Source organism: Barbus barbus (assembly GCF_936440315.1).
Source record: "Barbus barbus genome assembly, chromosome: 10".
Taxonomy (NCBI): Eukaryota; Metazoa; Chordata; class Actinopteri; order Cypriniformes; family Cyprinidae; genus Barbus; species Barbus barbus.
The window spans coordinates 33,377,812-33,401,621 of NC_136738.1; the positions used below are offsets into that span (position 1 = coordinate 33,377,812).

The 23,810-nt window shown below is 40.5% G+C and overlaps 3 protein-coding genes across 4 annotated transcripts in view; 2 read left to right on the top strand and 1 right to left on the bottom strand.

Moving 5' to 3' along the window:
• LOC306875985 (UBX domain-containing protein 4-like) overlaps positions 1 to 1,894 on the top strand; it is a 29,034-nt gene extending 27,140 nt beyond the window's left edge. Inside the window, exon 13 of the mRNA XM_079426859.1 lies at positions 761 to 1,894. Coding sequence (XP_079282985.1) covers positions 761 to 899 — 139 coding nt within the window. The 3' untranslated portion in view covers positions 900 to 1,894. The remainder of the gene's footprint in view (positions 1 to 760) is intronic.
• LOC306875984 (protein mono-ADP-ribosyltransferase PARP14-like) lies at positions 1,524 to 15,610 on the bottom strand. Its single transcript, XM_079426858.1, has 26 exons — positions 15,281 to 15,610; positions 14,615 to 14,796; positions 14,226 to 14,271; positions 13,960 to 14,118; positions 13,507 to 13,740; positions 12,928 to 13,164; positions 9,926 to 11,997; positions 9,774 to 9,843; positions 9,556 to 9,660; positions 9,299 to 9,361; positions 9,049 to 9,225; positions 8,798 to 8,961; positions 8,690 to 8,720; positions 8,433 to 8,537; positions 8,025 to 8,087; positions 7,677 to 7,853; positions 7,417 to 7,589; positions 7,226 to 7,304; positions 7,029 to 7,148; positions 6,821 to 6,883; positions 6,344 to 6,523; positions 6,082 to 6,261; positions 5,365 to 6,000; positions 3,613 to 3,767; positions 2,934 to 3,108; positions 1,524 to 2,835 (listed from the first exon to the last, which is right to left on the bottom strand). The coding sequence occupies exons 1-26, from the start codon at positions 15,450 to 15,452 to the stop codon at positions 2,525 to 2,527; spliced, it is 6,129 nt and encodes a 2,042-aa protein (XP_079282984.1). The 5' UTR covers positions 15,453 to 15,610; the 3' UTR covers positions 1,524 to 2,524.
• Positions 15,399 to 22,164, top strand: LOC306875986 (N-myc-interactor-like). 2 transcript variants are annotated; one of them, XM_079426860.1, is made up of 9 exons: positions 15,399 to 15,833; positions 15,947 to 15,991; positions 16,071 to 16,229; positions 16,311 to 16,427; positions 18,083 to 18,248; positions 18,362 to 18,468; positions 18,575 to 18,761; positions 21,463 to 21,566; positions 21,648 to 22,164. In XM_079426860.1, exons 1-9 carry the CDS (start codon positions 15,816 to 15,818, stop codon positions 21,849 to 21,851), a joined length of 1,107 nt encoding a protein of 368 aa, XP_079282986.1. In that variant the 5' UTR covers positions 15,399 to 15,815; the 3' UTR covers positions 21,852 to 22,164. The 2 variants fall into 2 exon arrangements, with proteins under 2 accessions (XP_079282986.1, XP_079282987.1); XM_079426861.1 differs by having other exon boundaries at positions 15,683 to 15,833; positions 16,090 to 16,229.
• The last annotated feature ends 1,646 nt before the right edge of the window (positions 22,165 to 23,810 follow it).

Here is a 23,810-nt window from a genome sequence, read left to right on the forward strand (position 1 = left end):
AGTCTGGTGCTTCCGACTCGCAGCCTGTAAGTACGTTTCTGCCACTGATGATTCAAACGTGAGTTTTGAGCAGTGTAGAGTAGTGCTTGTTTGTTGACAACAAGACAGTATAAGTCATTATAATCAGTAATTATGTCCTCACGGGATGCAACAAATGCCTCGTTTGTAATGGGTTTATTGTATTTGTGTGGTTGCGCTGTGAAACGCCATCACGGTGAGGGGCGTAACATTTCCGTCTCACGCTTGAGGTATTCATCCAATCACAATGCACTGGAAAGCTGGCCAATCAGAGCACGCCTCGCTTCTCAGAACGATGAGCTTTGTAAAAATCTGCGCGTTTCAGAAAGGCGGGGCTTAGAGGAGCAACAATAATGTACAGTATGTGGAAAATGTGTTTTTTTTTACTTTAAACCACGTAAACACATTGCATTGTACCAAATACACAAAATAATGTTCTTTTTAGCAACATCATATGACCCCTTTAAAGTCTGCACTACAATCACATCTTGATTGTTTAATTTTAATTATATTCTGGTGGCATACAGAGACGAAATTATGAAAATTGCGTGAGTGTCCAAATATATGGAGCTAACTGTATATGTCAGAAGATCAAGGGAATTTTGGTTTCTAAGTTCATGACCCCTTTAACCCACTGTAACCACATTGTGACTCACGGTGAACTCTCAAACTTAATTTTTCTATACGCTAACTATTTTGTGTCAGTGAGATACAGATGAATTTCTGCTGTTTTCTGCTACAGAGATGCAGTTCGTAAGAGGGTTCTTGAGAAGAAGCCTGAGGACTTCAAGAAAGATGGGAAAATATACCGGCTACGGACTCAAGAAGACAACGAGGACGACAACAACACCTGGAATGGGAACTCCACACAGCAGATGTAGAGTGTGTGTCGGTCTTAACGGTGGGTTTATCATTTAGGGCTGTGATCTCATTCCCCTTCCCTCCGGCTCCACCCCGCATGGGTCAATCTAACTCGCTTCAAAAGCACCCGACGGCGACTCTGGGCTCCAGAAACACACAGGTTTGAGGCTTTGATGCATTTGTCATCGCCAGGAGTGATTTAATACCGTAACCTCTGCTGCGAATGCGGTCTGTTGTGAATATCTGACGGTTTGTGGCGTTTTATATGGTGGTTTTGACCCCACAGCGTCATAAACCGCCTCGGCAATAGAATGTCTTTCTACTAGTTTAAGCACAGATGCTACTTGATCCTTTAACGATAGAATAAAAGATGTTTTTCAATTAAATGCTTTGACTGCAGTCATTCTTTTGATTTTGTGCTTCTGTTTAATCTTCTAGAACTGTCTGTGTGTTTTCATTAATGTGTACAAATGTATTAATCGAGAAAATCATTTGCAGAAATTCATCTGGTTACTATTATCTGTTGTACTCAGTGTGATCATGTTTTGTAATTCATATTAAAGGTAAAAGTATTTTGGGTTCTCATTCTTTTACTGTACCATTTGTCCGGTTCTCACCTCACAGAGAGCAGCAGGTCAATCGAGGCAGATTGCAAATGTTTATTAGCATTACAAAGTTTCATATAGAAACAAACATTTGTGTATCAAAGTTTCATACGCTCAGAAATGATTAAAACACTGCATAGTGAAGTGCAGCTCATTCTCTGGTAGGGCTGTCAGCTGATTAATGAGCAAAAATAATGCAGTAAAAATGATAATCATAATGCTCCTCTTTTAGTAACGGGAAACGCATTTTAAAAGCAAAGCATGAGAGCATGTGGCATGTGAAAGGCCTTCAGCGGACGATAAAAAAAGCATAACAGGTCAGTGATGGTTGATTATAAGACCATATTCACTTCTAAAGACAATTGTTGTTTGTTCAGTGATTTTGTGTCAGATTAAAGAGACAGTTCACACAAATATGAAAATTCTGTCGTCATTTACTCGGCCTCAAGTTGTTCCAAACCTGTGTGAGTTTCTTTCTTCTATTGAACACAGAAGAGATTTTGAAGAATGCTGGTGACCAAACAGTTGCTGGTCCCCATTGACTTCCATAGAATTTAATTATTCATGTAATTAAGAAAGTGATTTTTGGTGGCTGACAGCCCTATTGAAGAATGTTACAGTGCTGGCCCAAATGATTAGAACACTAGTATTATCAACAGCTAAAAATGGTTTTAAGTCAGTTATTTCTATCTTCTGCTGTAGTGTGTCAGGAGGAAATATCGGTTTACATTTCCAAACATTCATATGGGCATTAATTGTAATAATCCAGTGAGATGTTTGAGATCTGATCTGATCATCATCAGTCTGTCTGGAATGACATGAAGAAACAGAACAAACTGAGACTAAATCCAGAAGAACTGTGTCTCCAAGACGCTTCAAGAAACCTCCTGCCTAAAAATACCAGTGCTCTAATCATTTGGGCCACCACTGTAATTGTGGAAACATTTATGTATTTGTCACAGTAATATCATGAAGACTCTCCCATTATCTCTGTAAGCAGCATTCAGGGCCGATGTGTGTTTGTAGAGTTTGCTGGAGGACTATGGACTCTGGAGGACTATGGATTTGAAGGTAATGAGGTACTCTGGATACGCTCCCGCGTCACAGAACACCACGAAGATGAAGGGGTTCTTTGGGTCGTCCACGGCACAGTCGTGCAGTCCGGCCCGTGGGTCTGCAGGGTTGATCGGATCCGGCTCCTTCATTCCTTCTCTGCTTTTACACAGCGAGCCCGTCACCACTCGCGCTCGGTAGATGTACTTCAGCTCTTTGTCGTCTGGGTTGGAATACTGGTCCTGGCAGGAATACCAGGCCTCTCTAGCGAAGTAGGTGCCTTCGCCGTGATAGACCGCTTCAAAACAGAGTGCATGTGACAGGTCAGTATGGTGAAGCTGCAAGAAACAGGCAGTTACGGGTCAGATCATGTGCAAATGGAGACCTGAGACGTACCGTTTCTCCCACAGAAGCTGCGGTTGAAGCCGTTCTTGTTGATTTTCTGGCATATCTCTTTGGTCGTTCCGTGATAAAGCAGGCGCTCGTTTCTCTGTTTGGGGTATTTCTTATCCACGGCTTGTTTCAGCACAGAGTATCTCTGCCACTGCGACTGACTCTGAATCCTGTCGATCTGGAATCATTTCAGACGTTGTTAAAGTCAACACAGAACTGAAGTCAACACAGAATAGCGTAAAGTCGACATGAAATCAGAATAATCTCTTAATTTCTTAAATCGCATCAGTGCATGTTATTCCAATTTTTAACTCTTGCTTGACCACCTTGTTTATCTGACATTATATGTCCCTCTCATCTATAACCATCCAATTAATGCATCATGGAGAAAATCAAGTTCCTGTTTTTCTTATTAAATATTCAGCTTTTTATGCATTTGGCAGATGTTTTTATCCAAACGTTGCATTGAAGCTATACATTGTTTTTAATCAAATTGCGCATTCCCTGATAATTGAACCCATGTTTTTACCGTACTTTACTGTTTGAGCTACAAGTATGCTTCATTTCCATATTCTGAAATAAGTCACATTAGAATGTAGAATGAGTTGTGATTGCCCTGGATTTTAAGGACTGGCGCTTGTTTTCTGATGTCTAATATCTGGTCATGTCTAAGTTATTTTACCTGTTGAACTTTGACGGGCTTCACATCACGGTGTATGCTGGATTTCAGAAAGGCTGTTTCTATGTTCTTGTATTCCACCGAATCTGATTGTAATGTGATTATTTCTAAATCCCGTCCATCCATTTTGGTCCATGTTGGAGGGGGATGAATGATTGCTGAGAAACAAACAAGCAAAGTTACAGAAAGAATCATATATCATCATATACAGTGCCCTCCAAAAGTATTGGAACAGTAAAGACAAAATTGCACTGTTGGCTGTGGAGTCAAGGCATTTACAAATATGATTAAAAGATGAATATGAGACAAAACTACAGAATGTCACATTTTATTATTGGGTGTTTAAATAGTTAGAATAGGGGTGGCGAACGTCGGTACTGGAGAGCCGCAGCCCTGCAGAGTTTTGTTCAACCCTATTCAAACACACCTGAACAAGCTAATCAAAGTCTGAAGGGTTACTAGAAAGCTCAATGCAGGTGAGTTTTAATTGAGGTTGGAGCTGAACTCTGCAGAGCAGCGGCTATCCAGGACCGGAGTTTGCCACCCCTGATTTAGAACAAGGAAAGTCCGCTTTTAGCTATTATGCCACCCACAGTTGGAACCAGCTTCCAGAAGAGATCAAATGTGCTAAATCAGTAGCCATATTTAAATCTAGACTCAAAACACATCTGTTTAGCTGTGCATTTACTGAATGTGCACTGTGCTATGTCCCATCTGATTGTACTGTATTTTATGCATAATTTTCTGTTCTTATCCATTTTAATTTATCTTAAATCAGTTTAAAATTTGAATTCCTTGATTTTATTGTGATTATTTGTTATGATTATTTTATTTCCTTTTATGAAAAGCACTTTGATTTACCATTGTGTATGAAATGTTCTATATAAATAAACTTGCCTTGCCTTATAACATACAGCTAGAAAGCACGCGCAAATCAGATGACAATCTCAACTGGAGAACAAAATAGTGTTTATCAGGCACTGACACTTCAAGTCCTTCTGAAGCCAAACTAGTCACTGGATCAGGGCTCTCCAACCCTGCTCCTGGAGTTCAACTCCAAACCCAATCAAACACACCTGCACCAGCTAATCAAGGTGTTCAGGTTTACTTGATAATTACAGGCAGGTATGTTGGAGCAGGGGTGGAACTGAAGTCTGCAGGACGGTAGCTCTCCCAGAGCAGGGTTGGAGATCCCTGCACTGGATTTTCCAAACTTTACAAGGTTAGTGACATTAAATATTAGAAAGATGTTGATTTTTGTTTCAAAAGTCTGAACATTACTTTTGTTGGTAACACTTTCTATGAAGCCCGTATTTATAGTACTTCATAGAAAGTGTTACCCATTTGTTTTATCTTAGCTATATTTGGGAACTAAATTGTACTTGGTACTTTTGGAAGGACAAAAATCCTGATCACAAGACTCTCCACACTGATGCTTCTGATTCTCATGAAAAACCTTTGGATTTGTTGTAGACCGTGGTCAATGCCAGCTCAAAAAAATTAAAAAATAAAAAAAAATTATTTGTCACATACATATACATACATAGTACAACATGTAGTGAAATGTATTGTACGACTGTCCAACAAAATTAAGAAAAAACCTCAAGTTTACAAAATACAAATAGAAAAAGTACAGTAAACATGTATATAGAAATAAACTAGCAATAAAATAACAAATAGATATGAGAATAAAAATAGATATGAAGAATAAAATAGAATATGATTCTATATAGATCTATATGATACAGCTCATACCTGTATCAGAATCTCCCAGCAGAGTCCTCTTGATCCTGCAGGACTCCTGCTTGCTGTTTGTGACCTCCATCTTGTTGAAGTCCACCGTGTAGGTCTCACCGTTCTCCTGGTACTGGAAGCTCTTCTGCTTGCGGTGGAAGGCCAGCTCAATGTCGTAGCTGATGCCGGGCTCCAGCGACTCCCAGCGTTCTCCTCTCGCCACCTCCCAGCACAGCGTCTCCCTCAGACGCTTCACCTCACCTTCCCGCATCTCTCGGTCTCGCGCTTCTTGGATGAAGCCATTTATCTTCAGCACAGCATCCAAGACGTCGTCTCTTTTCCCTGATACCGTTAACATATCCGAACTGGTCACCAGAATACTGATTTGATTGGCTCGGCTGAGGGTCACGATGGCCTTCTTGTCTGTTTCAAGAAGGTCCATGATGTGGCTCGACTGGACGTCTTTACTGATGCACTCCTCCTTGACCAGCTCGTCCAGGAGCTTCTTGACCTTGGCGAGGTTTGTAGGAGACATCCCGTAAACGTCAACGGCCATAACTGGGAACGATACAGTGGCCGTTTCTTTGGCTATACAAAAAGCTGGTCGCTGTGTCAGCAGAGGGATCACCGGTTGCTGGAGGGGTTTGACCTGACGCGCTGTTCAGGAAACACAAGTTAAAGTAACTGGGTTAATTCCAGCTCATCCTTCACACTGTACATTAATGCACTGAAACATACCAGAAGCATTTCGAGAAATCTTCTTGCACTTCTTGACAGCTTCCTGAAAGTCTGGCAGCAGTTTTGCTTGGAAGATCACAATGTGGACGCGCTTCAGATGTTTTGGTGAGTCCTTTATAAAGTTTGTCAGAGCTTCTGTCATTGCATTGGCAACTCCTGCTGCAGCCAAGTTTCCTGCTCCTGAAGGACATTAAGCATTTTAGGATCATCAGATACCTTTGCTTGGCGTTGCTTATCTGTATTTCTGAATGGACTAACTTACCTGTTCCAAGAGCTGGGAATGAAACCGACTGAATATTATTGTCTTCGCACATACTCAGAACTTTGTGCATGGAGCTGCTGATGCCTTTCTCATTGGTCTGCCCAACCATATGAATGATGTGTTTGATATTTGAAAGATTTCCAGCTTTGGTCATGATCACGCCGTCAGCTGGCTGAGGAGCTTTAATCAGGAGAGAATAAATGAGCAGTTATTCTGTTATAGCAGGAGAGTCCAGTTCTGCTCCTGGAGGCTCACTGTCCTGCAGAATTTATCTCACGCCCCAACTAAACACACCTGAACCAAGGTAATCAAAGGTTGTCAGGATTACTAGAATCTTCCAGACAGGTATTTCGGAACAAGTTGGAGCTAAACTCTGCAGGATATTGTCCCTCCAGGACCAGGATTGGACACGGTCATGTTAGAAGTTCATCACCAATGCTTATATTTATGACTATTGCCTGAAACTGGAGGTTGTACCTTTTGATTTGCACTCGTTCACCACCGTTTGTCCTGATGCTTTGAGAATGGCTCCTGATACACCTGCACATAAGGACATACACTAGATCGGAGCACCACATCCAATTAGTTTTTCAACTGCCACTCTTCCCGTGTCATGTTAGGGTTAGGAAAATGTCTGGAAAATAACCGTTCATCAGATTCGGAGTAATATCAAAAGCAAACTCACCTGTGTTTAAATCGAGGCTTGTAGTCGTGCTGTTTACAATAGCCTCAACAGTCTCTTTGGTGACGTCTCCGCTAAACACCTTAACTTTAATTGGGCCCATCATCACCTCCACAGGGTTTGCTGGTGAAATATAAACATTTTAGCAAATTTGGAACACCTATAACATCTTATTTTAAGGTCATCAAATGCTGAATTACCATTGGCTCCTGGGTCAGACGAGGAGATTTCTTCTGTTGAACTGTAATCCTCCCACTCATCATTATCATCTTCACTGTCCTAGTTGTGCATTGATGTTAAAGCATTTACATTTGATATGTCAGAAATCTTTTCAAGTGTCCTTCAATTCCGAATGATCAACTCTATTCTGAACTCGGTTAAGTTTCTCTACCTGTGTATTCGCAATCCATGTTTTGAGACCTTTCTGAAACTCTTGTAGGATGTTGTCCCGGTCGATCACAACGTAGATGAGCTTGATCACAGTCGAGACATTTCGAGCCAGATGATCTTCAAAGCCCTGCAGCATTGCACCGATGGCGTCCTCACCCTTAACGCCTCCGCCGCCTTTAACAAGAGCCGTCAGACAGAGTGAGACACAACCACACATGATAACCAACACATGCCGCATTCAATACCATCATAAATCCGTACCGGTGCCCACGGCAGGTAAGGAGACCGTGGTCATCTGCTTCTCCTCACAGCGCTCCAGAACGTTCTTCACGCGGGATCTCACCTCCGCCGCCGAGTGCGGACCGACCATGTGAATGATGAAGTCGCAATGCAGGTTTCCACCACTGGTCACGGCTGCGATATCATTCTGCAAAGGACCTTCAGGACGGAATTTGTTTAAAGAAAGAATTATTTTTTATTTTTTTACCAGTACTTGGCATTCAGTGTCAGTGCAGCATTGTGTCTACTGCCCATGCTGATATCCAGAACGTCTCTTGCTCATTCAATTGATAATTAACAAGGATTCAGTATTTTGTTTAAGGTTCTCACCGTGCTTTTGGCACTCCTGCTCCACAGATGCTCCAGCCGCTTTAAATATGGCTCCCGACACACCTGAAGGACAAGGACGCTTTTGAGATTGTCAAGGTGGGGCACACTGAACTGGTCATACTTTTAAAATGAACACAAACACACACTGGTGTGTTTCGGTGTAGATCCATGGCTTATTTTAAAGCAATGGTTCCCAACCCAGTTCCTGGAGCCCCCAACATTTGCATGTCTTGGAGTCTCTACTAATGAGCCGATGACCTTTTAAGAGATGTTTTATTGAGAAGACATGCAAAATGTGCAGTTTCGGGGGCTCCAGGAACATGTTTGGCAACTAGTGTTTTAGAGTAACAGATGTGTTGATATAAAAGTGTCTAGCTTGTGAGTTTTGAGTTATATTGTCTTGCGGACCTCCTCTCAGGCTCATGTCCCTGTTGGTGGTGTTTACGATCCCTCTGACCGTTTCATTAGTGATGTCACCTTTCTTTACCTCGATTCTGACGCTTCCAATTTTGACTATGGAAGATGAGAGATATTTTAAATGTAAACCCTTAATATTCACACCTGGAAATATCAGAACTAAGACATGAAAAGAGGTTTATGATGTATTTGAAAAACTATAGCATATTTATTTGTGGATCAGCATTGAAATGTTGAGTTGTCAGAACCTTGATTTTCAGGCATCTTGCCGGATGCAGGCTGAGGAAAAACAAATGTAACAAAATTAAAGCTATAAAAAAATTAAAAAATCTGGACATTATCTCATCAGTATTAACCTTATTCCATGCTTTGAAATGCTCTCGAAAGGCATCAAAGGTATTCTGTTCAAATGCCACTATAGTGATGCTCCGGAGGCAGGATGAGTTTGGCTCCTTCAGATGTTTCTCAATTGCTGTGAAGATGGCTTTGATCGATTCTTTCGGGGCAAAGCCACCTCGTCCTGCAGAGAACAAGATTATCACTCAGAGCTTGCTTTTTTTTTTTTTTGTTTTTTTTTTTAAATAACAGAAACTGCTTGCGTTCATGCCTGTTCCAATCCCAGGAATGGCCAGAGTTGTGGCCATTTTGGCCTCGCAGAGATTCAGAACCATTCCCAGAGATGATGTGATGTTGGCGACGTTGTCTGGCCCAACCATCTGTGCGATGAACTTGCACTCAAGTGCTCCAGCACCCGTCAGCACTGCTGCACCTGCTTTCAGAGGAGCTACACAAGCAGATGTGAATGAAATCACTCGGCACTCCCATTAGAATATAGGCATTGACAGAGTCAGTGATACCTTGCTTTTTGCATTCGTCAACAACAGGTTTTCCAGCAGCTTTTAAGATGGCACCAGAAACACCTGTAAAATTGAACCGTACATTGGAAACAAGCTGGGAAATACTATAAACGTCTCTGTGTTAGGAGAATTTACAGTAAATATAATAACCCAAATCTTTGAAGTACCTTCAGACTATTTGACATGCTTTAGCATGAAAGGTAAAACTATAATTATGTGAGTCAGTTTAGTATTAATGCTGCAGTAAAGACTCTTACCAGTGTTAAGATCCAAACTTTTGTTGGTTGAGTTCACTATAACATCCACCGACTCTTTGGTGATGTCACCCTCTTTCAGGCATATTGGCACACCATTGATCAGCACTGATTGAATTCCCAGCCATGCGAAAAGAAAAGTACATAAGCAACTTCAGATGAAGTCTAGGAAACATGGTGAGCAGAAGTAGTGAAATTACAAAAGCAGGTATATACAGTACCTCTCATGTCTGATCTGTGTTTAAGCTTTAAGGATTGTAGGGGGACCATTGTAGATGTGTCAGGAAATCCCTGTTAGTAAATTAAACGGGTGATGATTAATAAAACTTGTTAATCATAGTAAATAAACGTTTGCATATAGGAGGGATCATACTAGTTCCTGGATCAGAGTGTTGTACTCCTCAACAGTCTTCTCGTCTGAATCCACTATACTGATGTGTCTGATGTTTTTAGGAGAACTCTGATGGTCGCTGCAGAACTGCAGCACGGCGGCTCTGAGCGCCATGCAACTGTCTTTGACAGAGAACCCGAAGCTTTCACAACCAATTGCTGGAAGTGCAATCGAGGTGCATCCTTGTCCTTCGGCTCTCAGGAGGCTGTTATACACTGCCGACTGAAGGTAGTGAGAGTCCAGCCTCTGTCCTTTCTGCGGCAACACGGCGTAAATGAGCGTCCCAGCGCTGAGTTTCCCAGCATCACTGAGCACTACATCTCCAGGCAGAAGACTCTTCTGTTCCTTCTGCTGAGTTTTACACGCCTCCGTAATCTTGTCTCCTCCGAACTGGAGAAAGCGCTGAGCCACAGGGTTAGTGAAAGCTAGATTGGCATTCATTGGGCAGGCCAAAGCGTCAGCTGTGAAATGGTGCAGGTCTCCTTCTGTGACGCTCAGGGTCATGAAATTGCCTATTTTGTGTGTGAAGCTCTTTGGAGGGCCGGATTTGACCACATGCTCTTGTGATAAATACAGACTGCACTGCATCTCCTTTGCTTTGGTCTTCACGTTGGCTTCATGTTTCTCCAGAACCTTTGCTTCTCCCGCTTTGCAATATTTATGGCTCTCCATAACAATGGATGAGATCTGCTGCTGTATGACACGCACGGCGTCTTTGATGTTGTCTTTAGCTGCTGTGATCTTCAGGCAAGGGGAGTTTGACGTTCTGTAAGCGAGTACAGCTGCGCCAAGGCACTTGATTTCAGGGAACTCGGACAGATTCAGGCAGGACTCCACAAATTCAACTTCTTGCACAGATTTCAGAGGGACGTTCTCAGTTGTTGGTTCCTTGTTGTCCAGATATGTCTTCACTTTTCCGGTAACATCTGCAACTGCACTGGAAAACCCACATATTATAACCTCATTATTTGATTGTGCGATCCTGATGTTGTGAGCTTTCTGAAACGATTCTATTTCATCTTGAAGATTCCTGAGAAAGTGTGTCCACGTTTCATCGGTTTGAATGGAAGAAAGCTGTATAACCTGCTCTTTGAGAACCTCACTTATTTTGTCTTCAGCTCTCTTTAGGTTTTCTTTCTCAACCAAGATGACAAAAAAATCCTGTGACTTTAAAAGTCTAGCTGGAATTTGGCTTGGGAGAAAATAGTCTTGCTCAAACTTTTCAAGATCCAGAGAGTTCAGAAAGTGAATCAGATGTGGAGAAAGCTTCAGCTGGTGCGCAACGATGTTCTTCTGTGCTTGCTTGATGAGCATCTCCACTGAATCTACTTGATCCTTCAGACCTCTGAGGGAGATGATGTGCTGCTTCTCATCATGGGATAGACTCACCTGCCCTAATCTGGACTCGACACGGTCTTTAATTAGATCAAGCATCTCTCTGCAGTCTAGTTGGATGTCCACCTCGATGGTGTTTCTTTCCGCTTCCACCTCAGCAGCAGCGTTCTTCAGGAGCGTCCTGATCTTGTCTGACAGGAACTTGACCTCTTCTTTCACACCAGCAATTATGACTTTAGAGTTGAGCTCCCTGTAGAAGAGCGCCGTATCAAGCGTGGCGAGACGGTTACAGTCGTTCTCAACTCTGGTCCAGACGTCCTTCTCCACCGTCAGCTCTGCTGTGTCATACCTGCTCAGAAAGGACTGAATTTCCCTCGTAGTCTTGGACTCCCATGTGGGTGCGATCTGCAGCGCAGCCAGCGACTCTTTGTTGAGGTCCATCTCCAGCATCAGTTCATTTGCTACGGCAGAGCTGCTGTCAATAAGCACTTTGGCATGAAGCAGTTTGGCGTCACTCTCCAGTTGTTTTCTGCATCGCTCATTGGTTTCAATGAAACAGAGCAGCTCTTCACTGACAGGAACGTTCACTTTTGTGGATATTTTATCAGTTAGGGTTGGTTTTTCTCCAGTTAAAGCCTTTTGTAAACTGGAGTAGAACAGTGAAGCGTGAACTTCTGTGCCGCAAACATTGTGTGTTTGTTCCACCACTGCGTGCGCATCTATTACAACAGAAAAGACGGGTTACATTTTCAAATTAATTTTGTTCTGTATATTTTAGCCCTTGTGCTGTTTTGAAAATCCTTTACCTAATTTGGTGTTTCCAGTCAAAAATGACTGACTTTATAAATTGCTTCTAAATCTCTCATTATGTTTTATCACCAAATCTTGAATTTGGGGAACGTTTACACAACAACGATGTACTAAAGTTTTTCTTTTCACTTTTTTTCACGTACAGATGACAACATTGTCAAAACGATCCCCGTTCACACTGATCTGAAAAAATGACTAAAAATGCTGTATTCATGTCAGGCCTGTAGCTGATTTAACTTACTTACATGCACACATACACTTATAGACCGATGTGCAAATTCTCATTTTTGTAGTTTACACAAAGACAATAACGATACTATTTTCAAAAACTTGCACTTTAAAACTCATTTTAAAAAGTTAGCATTTTCAGGCCCCCCAAAACACTATAGTCGTGTAAATGAATGCCCAAAACATTTTCAGTTTTTAATTGAAAACGGTGTTGTGTAAATGCCCCTTTAATCTTTTTGTCAGCTTGTTTTCTTTCAATTAGCACAGGTTTTTCATTTCTTTTGGGAACTTATGATGGGAACTGCGATCGGTCGGTTCCAAAAAGAAATGAAAAACTTGTGCTCATTGAAAGATAACAAGTTGACAAAAAGACGGAATCCAAGTTTTGGTAATAATTTAGCATAATGAGATTTTATTTTCAAGAAAAAAAAATCCTGTCTGGGTCACAATGACTGGAACTCAATATGAAGGTTAAATTACTGTTGCACAGTATTATTAGGTCTCTGTAACTCATACAATATTCACATGACATTTTTAGATCTCCTCTTCTGTTTGTGCTGAATCTTAATCTAAATGAATGTTTCATCTTTGCAAACAATCTGAAAACCTACCGTCACAGTTTCCAAAGGTGATGGCCGCACTCTTTCGCGTGTTGATCCATATGAAGGACTGGACTTCTCCTCCTCCGCTCCTCTTCTTGTTGCTGAAGTAAAGTGTGAGAACATCTTCAGTGAGCTTCTCCAAGTCTCCCTGGACCAGAACCGAGTCCGTCCGCTCCACACGGATCACTCCGATGTCTCGACCCTGCAGCTGCTTCGAGGTGCATTTCCTTAAAAATGATGCCACATCTGTTGATAAAACAGGAAGAAAGTGGACTATGTATTGAGTGTGTTCATCTTCCTCATTAATTCAGTCTTAGTGTTTTTTTTGAAGGTTGACCACAGCAGTCGTTAATGTTCACAACTGATCAGATTCTTGAAGCATTTTTGATATAGAGGATTTGATTATTCTATGTAGATAGATAGAGAAAATAAAATGTTAATGTTCAGAGACGTAGCAGACCCAAAAGACCAACAAATAGAAGCAGCGTGAAAGCAGGCGTCTCTGAAACGGAGGTCGTTCTCAGGTCCAGAACAAAGCAGAGCGGCGAGAACACAGAAACCCAATGGCCACCCAGAGGAAAAACCCACCGATATCGTGTTTGAAGGTGACAGCAATCCTGTGCTCATCAAACGTCTCCCAAGTGTGTTGTGTTGTCTTGCTACAGCTGCCAATGAACAGCGAGATCATCTTGCAGTCTGTGGCTCCATCAAAGCCCGTCAAGATGAAGCGCCGTGGGTCCAGCTGCTCTCCCAGACCTCCTTTATACACCTCTAAAGTTATACCAAACCCATGCTCTTTCTGGACAAATATCTCCTCTAAATCTGAGAAAAGGGTCAATGTTATTAAATTTGATCTTTCTGATCTCCAAGATGGAGTAATGTTGATTTCATCATTTGCTTTTATTTTTCTCAGTTGAGTGAGAGTTATCTAATGGTTTGGCCTGCATCATGTGCACAGAAATAGACTTGCAAAACCAGTTTGTTTCACCTCACACGGTGACGTTTCTGTGTAACTAGGAAACAAACTCTCATAAATCATACCTGACTGGCTACAGAGCTTCAGGATCCAGCTGTTATTTCCGTGCTTTGCTAGCTCAAATTGCTCTGTAAACTGATCAAAGTACATCTGAAGGGTTTCCTTCTCAACTGAACCCGGGGTGGTAATGAGAAGATCTGGTATTTCAGAATCCTCCTCATCTTCTGTGTTATGAACAGATACATACACATGATCAAAGTGTCATCGTAAAAGCTTGGAAATCTGTAGTAGTTTTTTTTAACACTGAAAATAAAAAGCATTACAGTCCAACCTTTATGACCTTTAATTGCTGTTGTAGGCTTTCTGACGGGAGAGACCTTTGTGCAATGAGGAGGAAGTGTGTGAATAAATCAAAAATAAACTGCATTTCATTAAAAAAAATCACATTAACATTTTAGTTCTTATTTTTCCTTTGACATTTAAATCCAAATCTTGTGCTAGTTGCATAAACTGCATAAATTTCAAGTCTCTTGAATCTGAAAAGTAAACCTGATTAGCAGTTGGTTAACTGCTATAGTTGGTCAAACTAGTTCTTAAGACACTGTCCTAGCGGCTGTTTATGCTACCGGGAAAAATGTCCAGTTGCTTCCTTGTCTTTCAGAAGAAACAAGAATCAGGAAACTCGTGGTCTAATCTATAATAGTAATGATATCAAATGACCTGTCTGGCAGGAGCGGGCAGTGATTTGAGGGCACGGCATGTCTCTGGCTTGGGTTTGGGCAGGACTGGAGGTTTGATCTTCTTCAGTTTTGTGTCTTCTGGGAGTTTCACCGTCACTTCAACAGATCCATGAGGTTTGATATCAACTTTATGGATCCTTTTGTCAAGCACCTTCTTCAGATCTGGAGAACAGGGGAATTCTCTGTAAAACGCTTACATTTCACAAGTCATCTCGGTTTTTAAGCAGATTGTTCATTTAAACTCGCATATATACTATAGTAATTTATATTAGGCCTACACTATAGTGTTTTGAACCATACTATAGTAAAGTACTCAAATTAATTTGTGGCAATTCTATAGTTTCTGTGCAAATATAGTAATATAAACAAATGACTTTACCAAATACTGTACTACTTTTACTACAACTATAGGGTATATTACAATACACTACAGTTTACAGTAGTAAAAACTAAAGTACTAAAGAACTAGTTCACTATACAGTGAAGAAAGTGTTGTAATTATTATAATATAATACACTTCACTATAGTAGCTATGGTTCAAAAGCACTATGGTATTGACTATATATATATATATATTTCTTCATGTGGGAGTGTTGTGGTGTCAGTATTAGTTTAGTTTATTATATTCTAATAGAGAGAGGCTCACCCTCGTCAGTGATGTAAACCAGAAGCGCTTTTCGTTTGTCGTCTGGATGTTCTCGAATCTGCTCGATCTCTCCTCCAGACCTTCTTTTATTTCTGAAGTAGAGCTCGATCTTTGGTTTGATTCTGGCGAGATCCTGCGGCAGACCCTCGAGAATCAGACGCTTCTCTTCCATCTTCGCGCTTCAAAGCCCCACAAACACTCGACTGTGACATTACTTACTTTATAAAAACCTGAGAACGCCCCGGAGACACATGTTTTCAGTCGAGGATGATCCAGATCACATATAAACTCAGCTGCTCGGTTACCGGTGTTTCACCGAAATCTGACTCCGGTAACTACTTTCACTTTCGCTTCAGCTCGACTCTGTTCATGTGACTTCTGATCAATAACAGTCTCTGCTCCAGAATCAGGAAGCTGGGAGGTGAATAATACGTCTTGAAAACATTTATCCGATCAGTTCGACAAATATTTGGTGGTTTGATTCGGAATTCACCGAAAGTTTTACTTTTACTTCACTTTCGATTTCGGGTGAATTATGTCTTTCCCCGGCGAGGTACGTGTTTATAACATCAAATCCACACGCTTTTGAGATTTCCATCTGAATTCTGTTTAATATTGTATAATGGTTTGGTGAAAAGCTTGTAATGTGTTCGTGTTTAAATCAAGGACGAGGAGAGAATGAGCGCCGCGGCGGAGATCAAGAAATACAAGGTTAAAAACATCTCCAGCCACACTTGATCATAAATGACCCGTAACGATCATTTAATTATAATTAATGATGTTCACACAGGATCTCATTGAGTCTGCAGACACTGAAAGATCCAGGCTGCTGTTGGAGAAAGCCGAAGCTGAGACTGAAAAGAGAAAAGCCGAGGCAGAACTTCAGAACTGTATGGAGGATGAAGACATGATTTTTAACAAGTTTAATACAGATTTTCAAGAAGTGCAGGTGAGTTCGAGGCGTGATCAGACTAAGCACTGAGCGTGAAAGCAGATGGTGAGGGTTTGTGTTTGTCCTCCTCTGTTTCAGGAGGAGATGAAGAGTCTGGATCGAGTCAGCCAGGATCTGAAGAGAGAACTTCATGATCTTCAGAAGAAGCTTCAGCTCAAGAGGGACGAAAGTGATTCTCTGCAGCGCAAATTCAAGGTTGACCTGGATTTTACTGTTACAATGTGTACATTCACCTTTACCTGCACAGATTTAATTGGTTACAGTCTAAAGCTAGGCTGCTGTGTTTCATGATACACTCAAAAAAATGATTATCCAACACTGTTCAGTTTATTTTAAAAAATAATTTTCATTTAACACCAATATGTTAAGTTTCCCATTTATACAATTGCATTGTGTTAAACTGACTTGAAACAGTTACGTTTTGGCTCAACTCAATATTTTCATTTTGAAATAACAAATGATTTTACTTGTGTAACTAGGAAGTGGATTTCCCCTCCCCATCATGCTTTGCACAGGGCTGGATAAGCAGAGTAAATCTTGAAATAAAATGTTATTTTAGGCATTTTTTTATTCAGATGATAAAATTGGGAGACTTGTTAATGTTTAATGCTCTTTTATGTTTGTATTTAAAAGAGTTTCTGGTATGTTATTGCTTTGAGGGGTTACCATTGTAGTAAAGTGTAGAGCATGTGCTTGAGTGGAGGACCTCCTAACATGAAGCAAAGTTGTTTTAATAATAAAAAAAACAACTATGGGCATGCCATGGATGAAACAATACCAGCTTATGCTAATGCCTAAAGTTAAGTAAATCCAACAAATCTTTCTTTTTTTTTTTGAGTGTAGAAGGATGTCTGCCTGATAATTTATTTTCCAGTTAAACGTTTTAGTTCAACAAGAATAAAAAAAATAAAATAAAAAAAAATCACTTCAATGTATCAATTTCATTTACACTATATTTGATAAAATTGAGTTGGCCCAACTCAATTACATTTCATCGCATTAATTAGTTTTTTATGAGTTGGGGCTACACATATTTATTGGATGGAAATCCTGCCCTCAATTAAATTGAGTTCATAGAATGAATAATTTTTTTGAGTGTAATATAAAGCACAACAGAAGTAAATAGAGGATGTCAGATCAGATGTAGTTCACTCTTCTTCCTCTTGAGTCCAGTCATGTTTATTTATATAATGTTTTATACAATACACATTGTTTCCAAGCAGCTTTACAGTGATAAGCAGGAAAATAATTATTCAATGATGCAAACAATATTCTTCAAAATTTAGAAATACAAACATAAATAGAAAATGTTCAAAAAAACTACAAACTGATTGTATACATGCTGTTCTTTTGAACTTTTTATTAATCAAAAAATCCTGAAAAAAGTATCACTGTTTCCAAACAAATATTAAGCAGCAAAAACGGTTTCCAACATTGATAATAAATCAGTATATTATTATGATTTCTGAAGATCATGTGACACTGAAGACTGGAGTAATGATGCTGAAAATACAGCTGCAGATCACAGAAATAAATTACATTTTAACACATATTCACATCGAAAACAGCTGTTTTAAATTGTAATAATATTTCACAATATTACTTTTTTTTTTTTTTTTTTCCTGCATTTTTGAATAAATAAATGCAGCCTTGATGAGCAAAATAAACTTCTTTAAAAACAATAGAAATATTACTGATCCCAAACTTATGGACAGCAGAGTGTTCACAAAATGTCCCTACTATGCAAAGTGTGCTCAATTCGGATATGATCTTTTCCCGAAATCTAAGCTGATTTATGTGAATACATGTCTGCATGTGTTTAATAACCCCTCATGCTCTCTGAAATGCAGATAGAAGCCAGAATCCCGGTGAAGCCAGTGAAGTTTGCGATTGCGCTGAAGAGAGAGGAGTGCGAGGAGGCGGATGATCAGGTGCAGTCTGTGTTCACCGTCACTCAGAGACCCTCGTTTCTGCTGAAGGGAGGCCAGGCGCTCATCACCTTTGAGGAGGAGAAGGGTATGGATGCAGATCTGCTGGAGCCTTTACATTTCCTTGGTTTAGGAAAATGTTTGTTTTTGTCAGGTTTAATCGCATTGATCTGCTGGATGTTTCTCATAATGTTCTTTCAGTGGCGGAGCAGATCCTCCGGCTGGCCAAGTGCTCGGTGGCCTGTGACAAAGCCAAGATGGATGTGAAGCCGTACGCTTTATCTCTGGATCCCTCCGTCAAGTTTGAGGTGGAGCGATTTTAAGTTTTTTTTGTTCTTTACGGTGTCCAGAGTAATGTGCTGTCTGTTGACATGAGCTGCTGTTAATCAAGGACGCTTGCTTCTGCTCGTTCAGGTACATATCCAAGTGTCAAAGAAGAGCATCAGGTTCTGTAACGCCCCGCCCACTTTACCTGATGAGCGAATGAGAGACCGGCTGGAGCTGTCGTTCTCCAGAGCGAGTCGCGGCGGAGGGGAAGTGGAGAAGCTGGAGTACCACAGGGACACGGGCTCGGGCCGCGTCACTTTCCTCAACACCGGAGGTGTGTCTGTTTGCAGTTTCTGTGCTGCTAATGTGCGTTTTCTGAAAGTTTTTCTTCGTCATGGTCTTAGGTTTTTTATAATTAACTTTAGGTTTTTTAGATGGGTTTTTCAAAGCTTTTATTGTCATGCACATTTCCCTGTACAATGAAACTCTTAATAGGGATGGGTGATATCACCTATTTTGTTTGATGCGATACCGATACTTTTAAAGGGCAGTATCGTCAATACCGATATGATGCTTTTAAACTGAACTTTTAAATCATGAAATTTATTAAATTATTAAATTACTAAGAGTAAAATGGGCATTAATACCAACTTTATATTTGAAATGCATTTTAATATTCAATTAGACTTAATTGCAACTTATTAGGTTATATTTTTGTTTACACATGGTTAAATATGTTTACTGTAATAGTAATCATGGAAATCTACAAATACTATAGTTAACTATGGTCACTTTAGTAAAACCATGGTTTATTTTCATAAGGTAATGCAGTGACAGGCTGTTCGTGCATAAAATGCAACCCTTTTATTCTGACAGTTGTGGCAGGAAGAGCAAACAACAGACACAGTGGGTGTGGCGTCAGGCCTCGGAGAGGCTTTTATTAAACAGAAATAATAAAATAAAGTGTCCAAAGGGGATAAAGTGTCCAAAATAAACGGGATCTGGTGTCCTCGTCGTGCTGCGGGGTTTGTGAAGGAGGGCAGTGTTTTGAAAGGAAGGGTCCAGGTAAGGGGCGGAGTCCGGCGGCCGCACGCGCTCCCCTCTGAGGTCCGGGGCGCGAGGGACGGTGGCTTCTCCAGCGGCTTCGTCTACCTCTAGGTCCACGGCGCTCGACAGGACTAGTCGGCCCGGCATCCTGGCCCGACGGCTGTATCACGGGTGCGGTTTCTTCCGGACTATTGGTCCGGCAGCTCACGTCTCTGGCGGCGCGGGAGCCCCTTTACGCTCTCTTCCTGGACCCACGAGGACATCAGCGTGCATGCATGGGGAAGAGACCGGTCTCTCGAGGAGAGGCACACTCGGCATTTAAACAACGGCGGTGATGAGGCTCTATTCGGTTCAGGTGCACCTAATCACACGCCACCAGCCCTGGCTGTTTCAGCGCCCCTCCTCTCTCACACACCCACTCCCGTCGGGAGCCTGGTGAAGGGCGGCGAGTAAGAGACGGGGTGGTGATGATAATAAGGGGGAGGCAGCCAACTTGTCACACAGTGTATGATTTATATTAACATTACAGAATAGAACATAATCAGTACGAACTTTTAATGTTCGATTTAAATAAATGTAATTGCACAAACTATGTAGGCTACAATTTCAATGTTTATTGTGAAATAACTCAAACATATGTCCTCTCATGAGCATTGTGCTGGGCTGCCTTTCCCAAAAGCATCAGTGCTTTCTTATGATAGTTTTGGGAAACGCAGCCCTGTTTGAATGCGCTGTCACAAGTGAGTGAACGCTCACTTTGATCGATTGATTCTGTCTTGCAACATTTGCATGTGTTGATGAGCAGGAAAATAGTTCTTTCCTACACAATTATTCGCCAACATAGGTTATTCGTTCAATTTAATGCATATTGTCCGCATTATTTTTTTGTTAAATAAAAAAGAAAATCACTGCTAAATAAAACACAACTTGGTATCAATGTTTTTTTTTATTTCAGTAGCCTATTGACACTTTCGATACTCGCATCAGTATCAATATATGAATACTTCATGATCAATACGCCCATCCATAATTCTTACTTTGCTTTTCACTCTGAGTGCCGTTAATACAGGGTTCTCGCAGGTCCTTAAAGTCTTAAAATTATTAAATTGTACAAGAAAGTCTTAATTATGATTTCAAGATGTCTTAAATGTGGGGACAGAAAGACCAGAATTGCGATACGGCTGAATGTGATGATTACACTTCAAATGGCTTTGATTTCATTGACTATACATGAGCGCTGCACGTTTCAAAGTCCGGTGCTGCGATGCTTTGTGTACTGCCTATACCGGGAAATCAGTTATATTTTGACCGCTCTGAAAGCGCCACCTGCTGGCAGAGAATGAATCTGCATTTTCAAAAAGCCCGTCTGCTGATTTTGTTCAGACCAATGCGAAAATCCACTCATGTTTTTACCTTGCAAACACGCAGGGCTGTAAATGTGAACTGGTGGATCGACAAGAAGATAATGCATTATAAAAATCTAAACAGTAAAATGTATTTATGTAATTATTATTATTATTTATTGATGATAATTGTTTAATATAGTAATGAATACTTTTGACTCATCCATTTTCTTAAAAATGGTTTAAAGACTGAAATGTGAAGAGTATTGTTTTATGAAACTTTGTTTTGAAAACTTGTATCTGAACTGTAAATCATGCTTTTTTTCATTTTACAGTTTAATATTTTACTATAGATACTGCCTTACACCACTCATATAGTGTTCATTTTATTTGTTCAGGTGTTAAAAAAAGGTCTTAAGTCTTAAATTTGAGCTTTGAAATCCTGCAGAAACCCTGTAATAACAAACACGAATAAAGTATGAATATAAAAGGGAAATATATAAATTACAAATATAAACTGCAGCATATAGTAGTGCAGTATAGTACTTTGCAGCTCTGGTTTAATCTGTTGTGTTTGTGGATGGATGTTTCGGCTTATCAGATATGGTTTCAGCTTCATGACGGCTCTCCTGGTTTCACTTTCAGTTGCAGAGAATCTGGTTCACAGAGGAATGTTTTGTGTCGACACCGGCAGCGATGTGGTGGTCGATGTTCTTCCTCTGTATGAGTATGAGCTCAGGAAATTTCAAGTGCGTTTCCAACACAAACTCAGAAATCTGTTTTGAGTGCAGAAGGACGTTTGTTTGATGGTGTTTGTTGTGGTCTTGTAGACATACTCGGGGGCCCCGAATCGCACCGTGCTGCTGGGGGGAATCCAGGCGCTGATGGATGAAGAAGACCTTCAGGACCATCTGGAGATCCACTTCCAGAAGCCCAGCAACTACGGAGGAGAGGTGGAGAACATTAAATATGTTCCTGAGGGAGCACAGCTGACGGCATTCTTCAGCGAGGATATCAAAGAAGAGGAAGAGTGAGGATCGAATATTGACTTCAGGATGCGACAAAACCAGGGTTTACTTAAAATCAGTGCTGCATTAGTCATATTTACAGGCTGTTATCTATGTGGGATTTTCCTTCGGATTATATCAATCATATATCCTCACTGTCTTCTGTAACAATATGACAAAACTGAGCATCATAAAATACAATTGTAATTAAAACAGTTTATTTTTAGTTAGGTTATGTATCTTCAAATGAGAATCAGAATTATCTCTGCTCAGATCATCAGCCTGATGAAGATGTGTTGATGTACAGAAGCTATATTAAAATAAAGTGCATTCAAATGTTATCTGCTATGGTTTGCATCTTTAACTAAAGCTCAATCACTGGTGAATTTTGAGTGTACTACATGAACTTAACATGTCTTCAGATAAAATCAGATCAGATTCTACATCGCTAGGTGTGTTCGACTTGAAGCTGCGCAGAATGATCAGTGTCTGACATCAAAGTACCGTGAGACCGTGCCGCGGCTCGACGGTGTTTAGAGTTGAGACAAGTTACTGGTACCATCTGTAATCTGAAACGGATCTAATTTTTGAACCGTCTAGGTCTAGCGGACAGCAGAAATCGATAAATTTTGTTGATGCTGCTGGTTGGGTGTAAATCTGACCTGCGGACGGGCGTCTCAACTCTGTCCAATTACACTCGGCCAGTGTCCTATGATCAGGTGGGATTCTTATTGTTTGAGGCTCCTGAAGAGCATTTGACCTTCATGACTAAGGCAGCACATCCATCATCAGAATGAGTTGGTGTTTCAGAGCGGAGAACTGCATGAGGAGCGTCTTCCACACGGCCTTGCTGGCATGCCTCAGTGAAAACCTCAAATCCCACAAGATCTCCAGAGCCAGCAGAGGAACATCAGACTCCAGCAGACCCGACCTGGAGCCCGCAGGGCGAGAGAGAAGGCCAGCAGATGTGCTGTCATGTGACCTCCAGGGTTGTGGAGATGCTGTAGAAGAACATTGAGCAGAGAGTGACTCAAATCTGAATCTGAAATGTGCAGATGAGTTGAGATATTGACCTCATCGATCTCAAGAGGAAGAAAACAACATGAAGACATCTGTCAGCCTGGGTTCTTGTTTGGTTTTGAATGTTTGTGAGACTCAAAGCAGCTTGAACGCTTTATGATAAAGATGGATCACTGGGTTTGATATATTCTGTAATGATCATATGCCTTCAACACCTGTATTCTTCTGCTCCTGTCTGTTTTGGTGTTGATGTTTGTGATTTATCTGTTCTGTTGTTTCTTGAGGTTTGCTGCAGTCTTCATGTTTCTCTGAGCTGCTTTTGAAAGTCAAAGGTACGCCTCTGTGTTTTCTCATGCTGTTTGTGGATTGTCTTGAACGGCTGAAGCAGTGGTGAAGGTAACGAATTACAACTACTCGCGTTACTGTAATTAAGTAGTTTTTTTGGGTAATTGTACTTTTTTGAGTATATTTTTAAAGCTGTACTTTTACTTGTACTTAAGTACAAATTTAGCAGAATAATCTACTTCGTTACATTTTAAATCATAGTTTGTTACTGAGTATGCCCACAATTTGAACTGATATTCAAACCTTTGACAGCATTTCAGTAGCCGGGTGATTCTATAACTGCAGGTACATTTGGTGTCCGAAGTCATTATGTTTTTCAGCTTTTTTTTTCAAATTGTTATTTTTATTATTTTAATAATTTGTTACTCATTGTTATGAATTACAAGATGTTACAGTCCATGACAATATAATATATATTTTTAAAGTGTTTTAAATAGCTGAAAATCACAATCTCTTGTTGTCCGAATTGGTCAGTGTGTTTTTTTCCAACATGTATCAATGTGTAATCAAAATATTTTATAGTACTTTTCTTTTGGTAACCTTTTGTTCATTTTATTTATAAAAGCCCTAAATACTCACTTAATTCTAAAACATTAAATTATTTAAAATGAACTTTTTTCT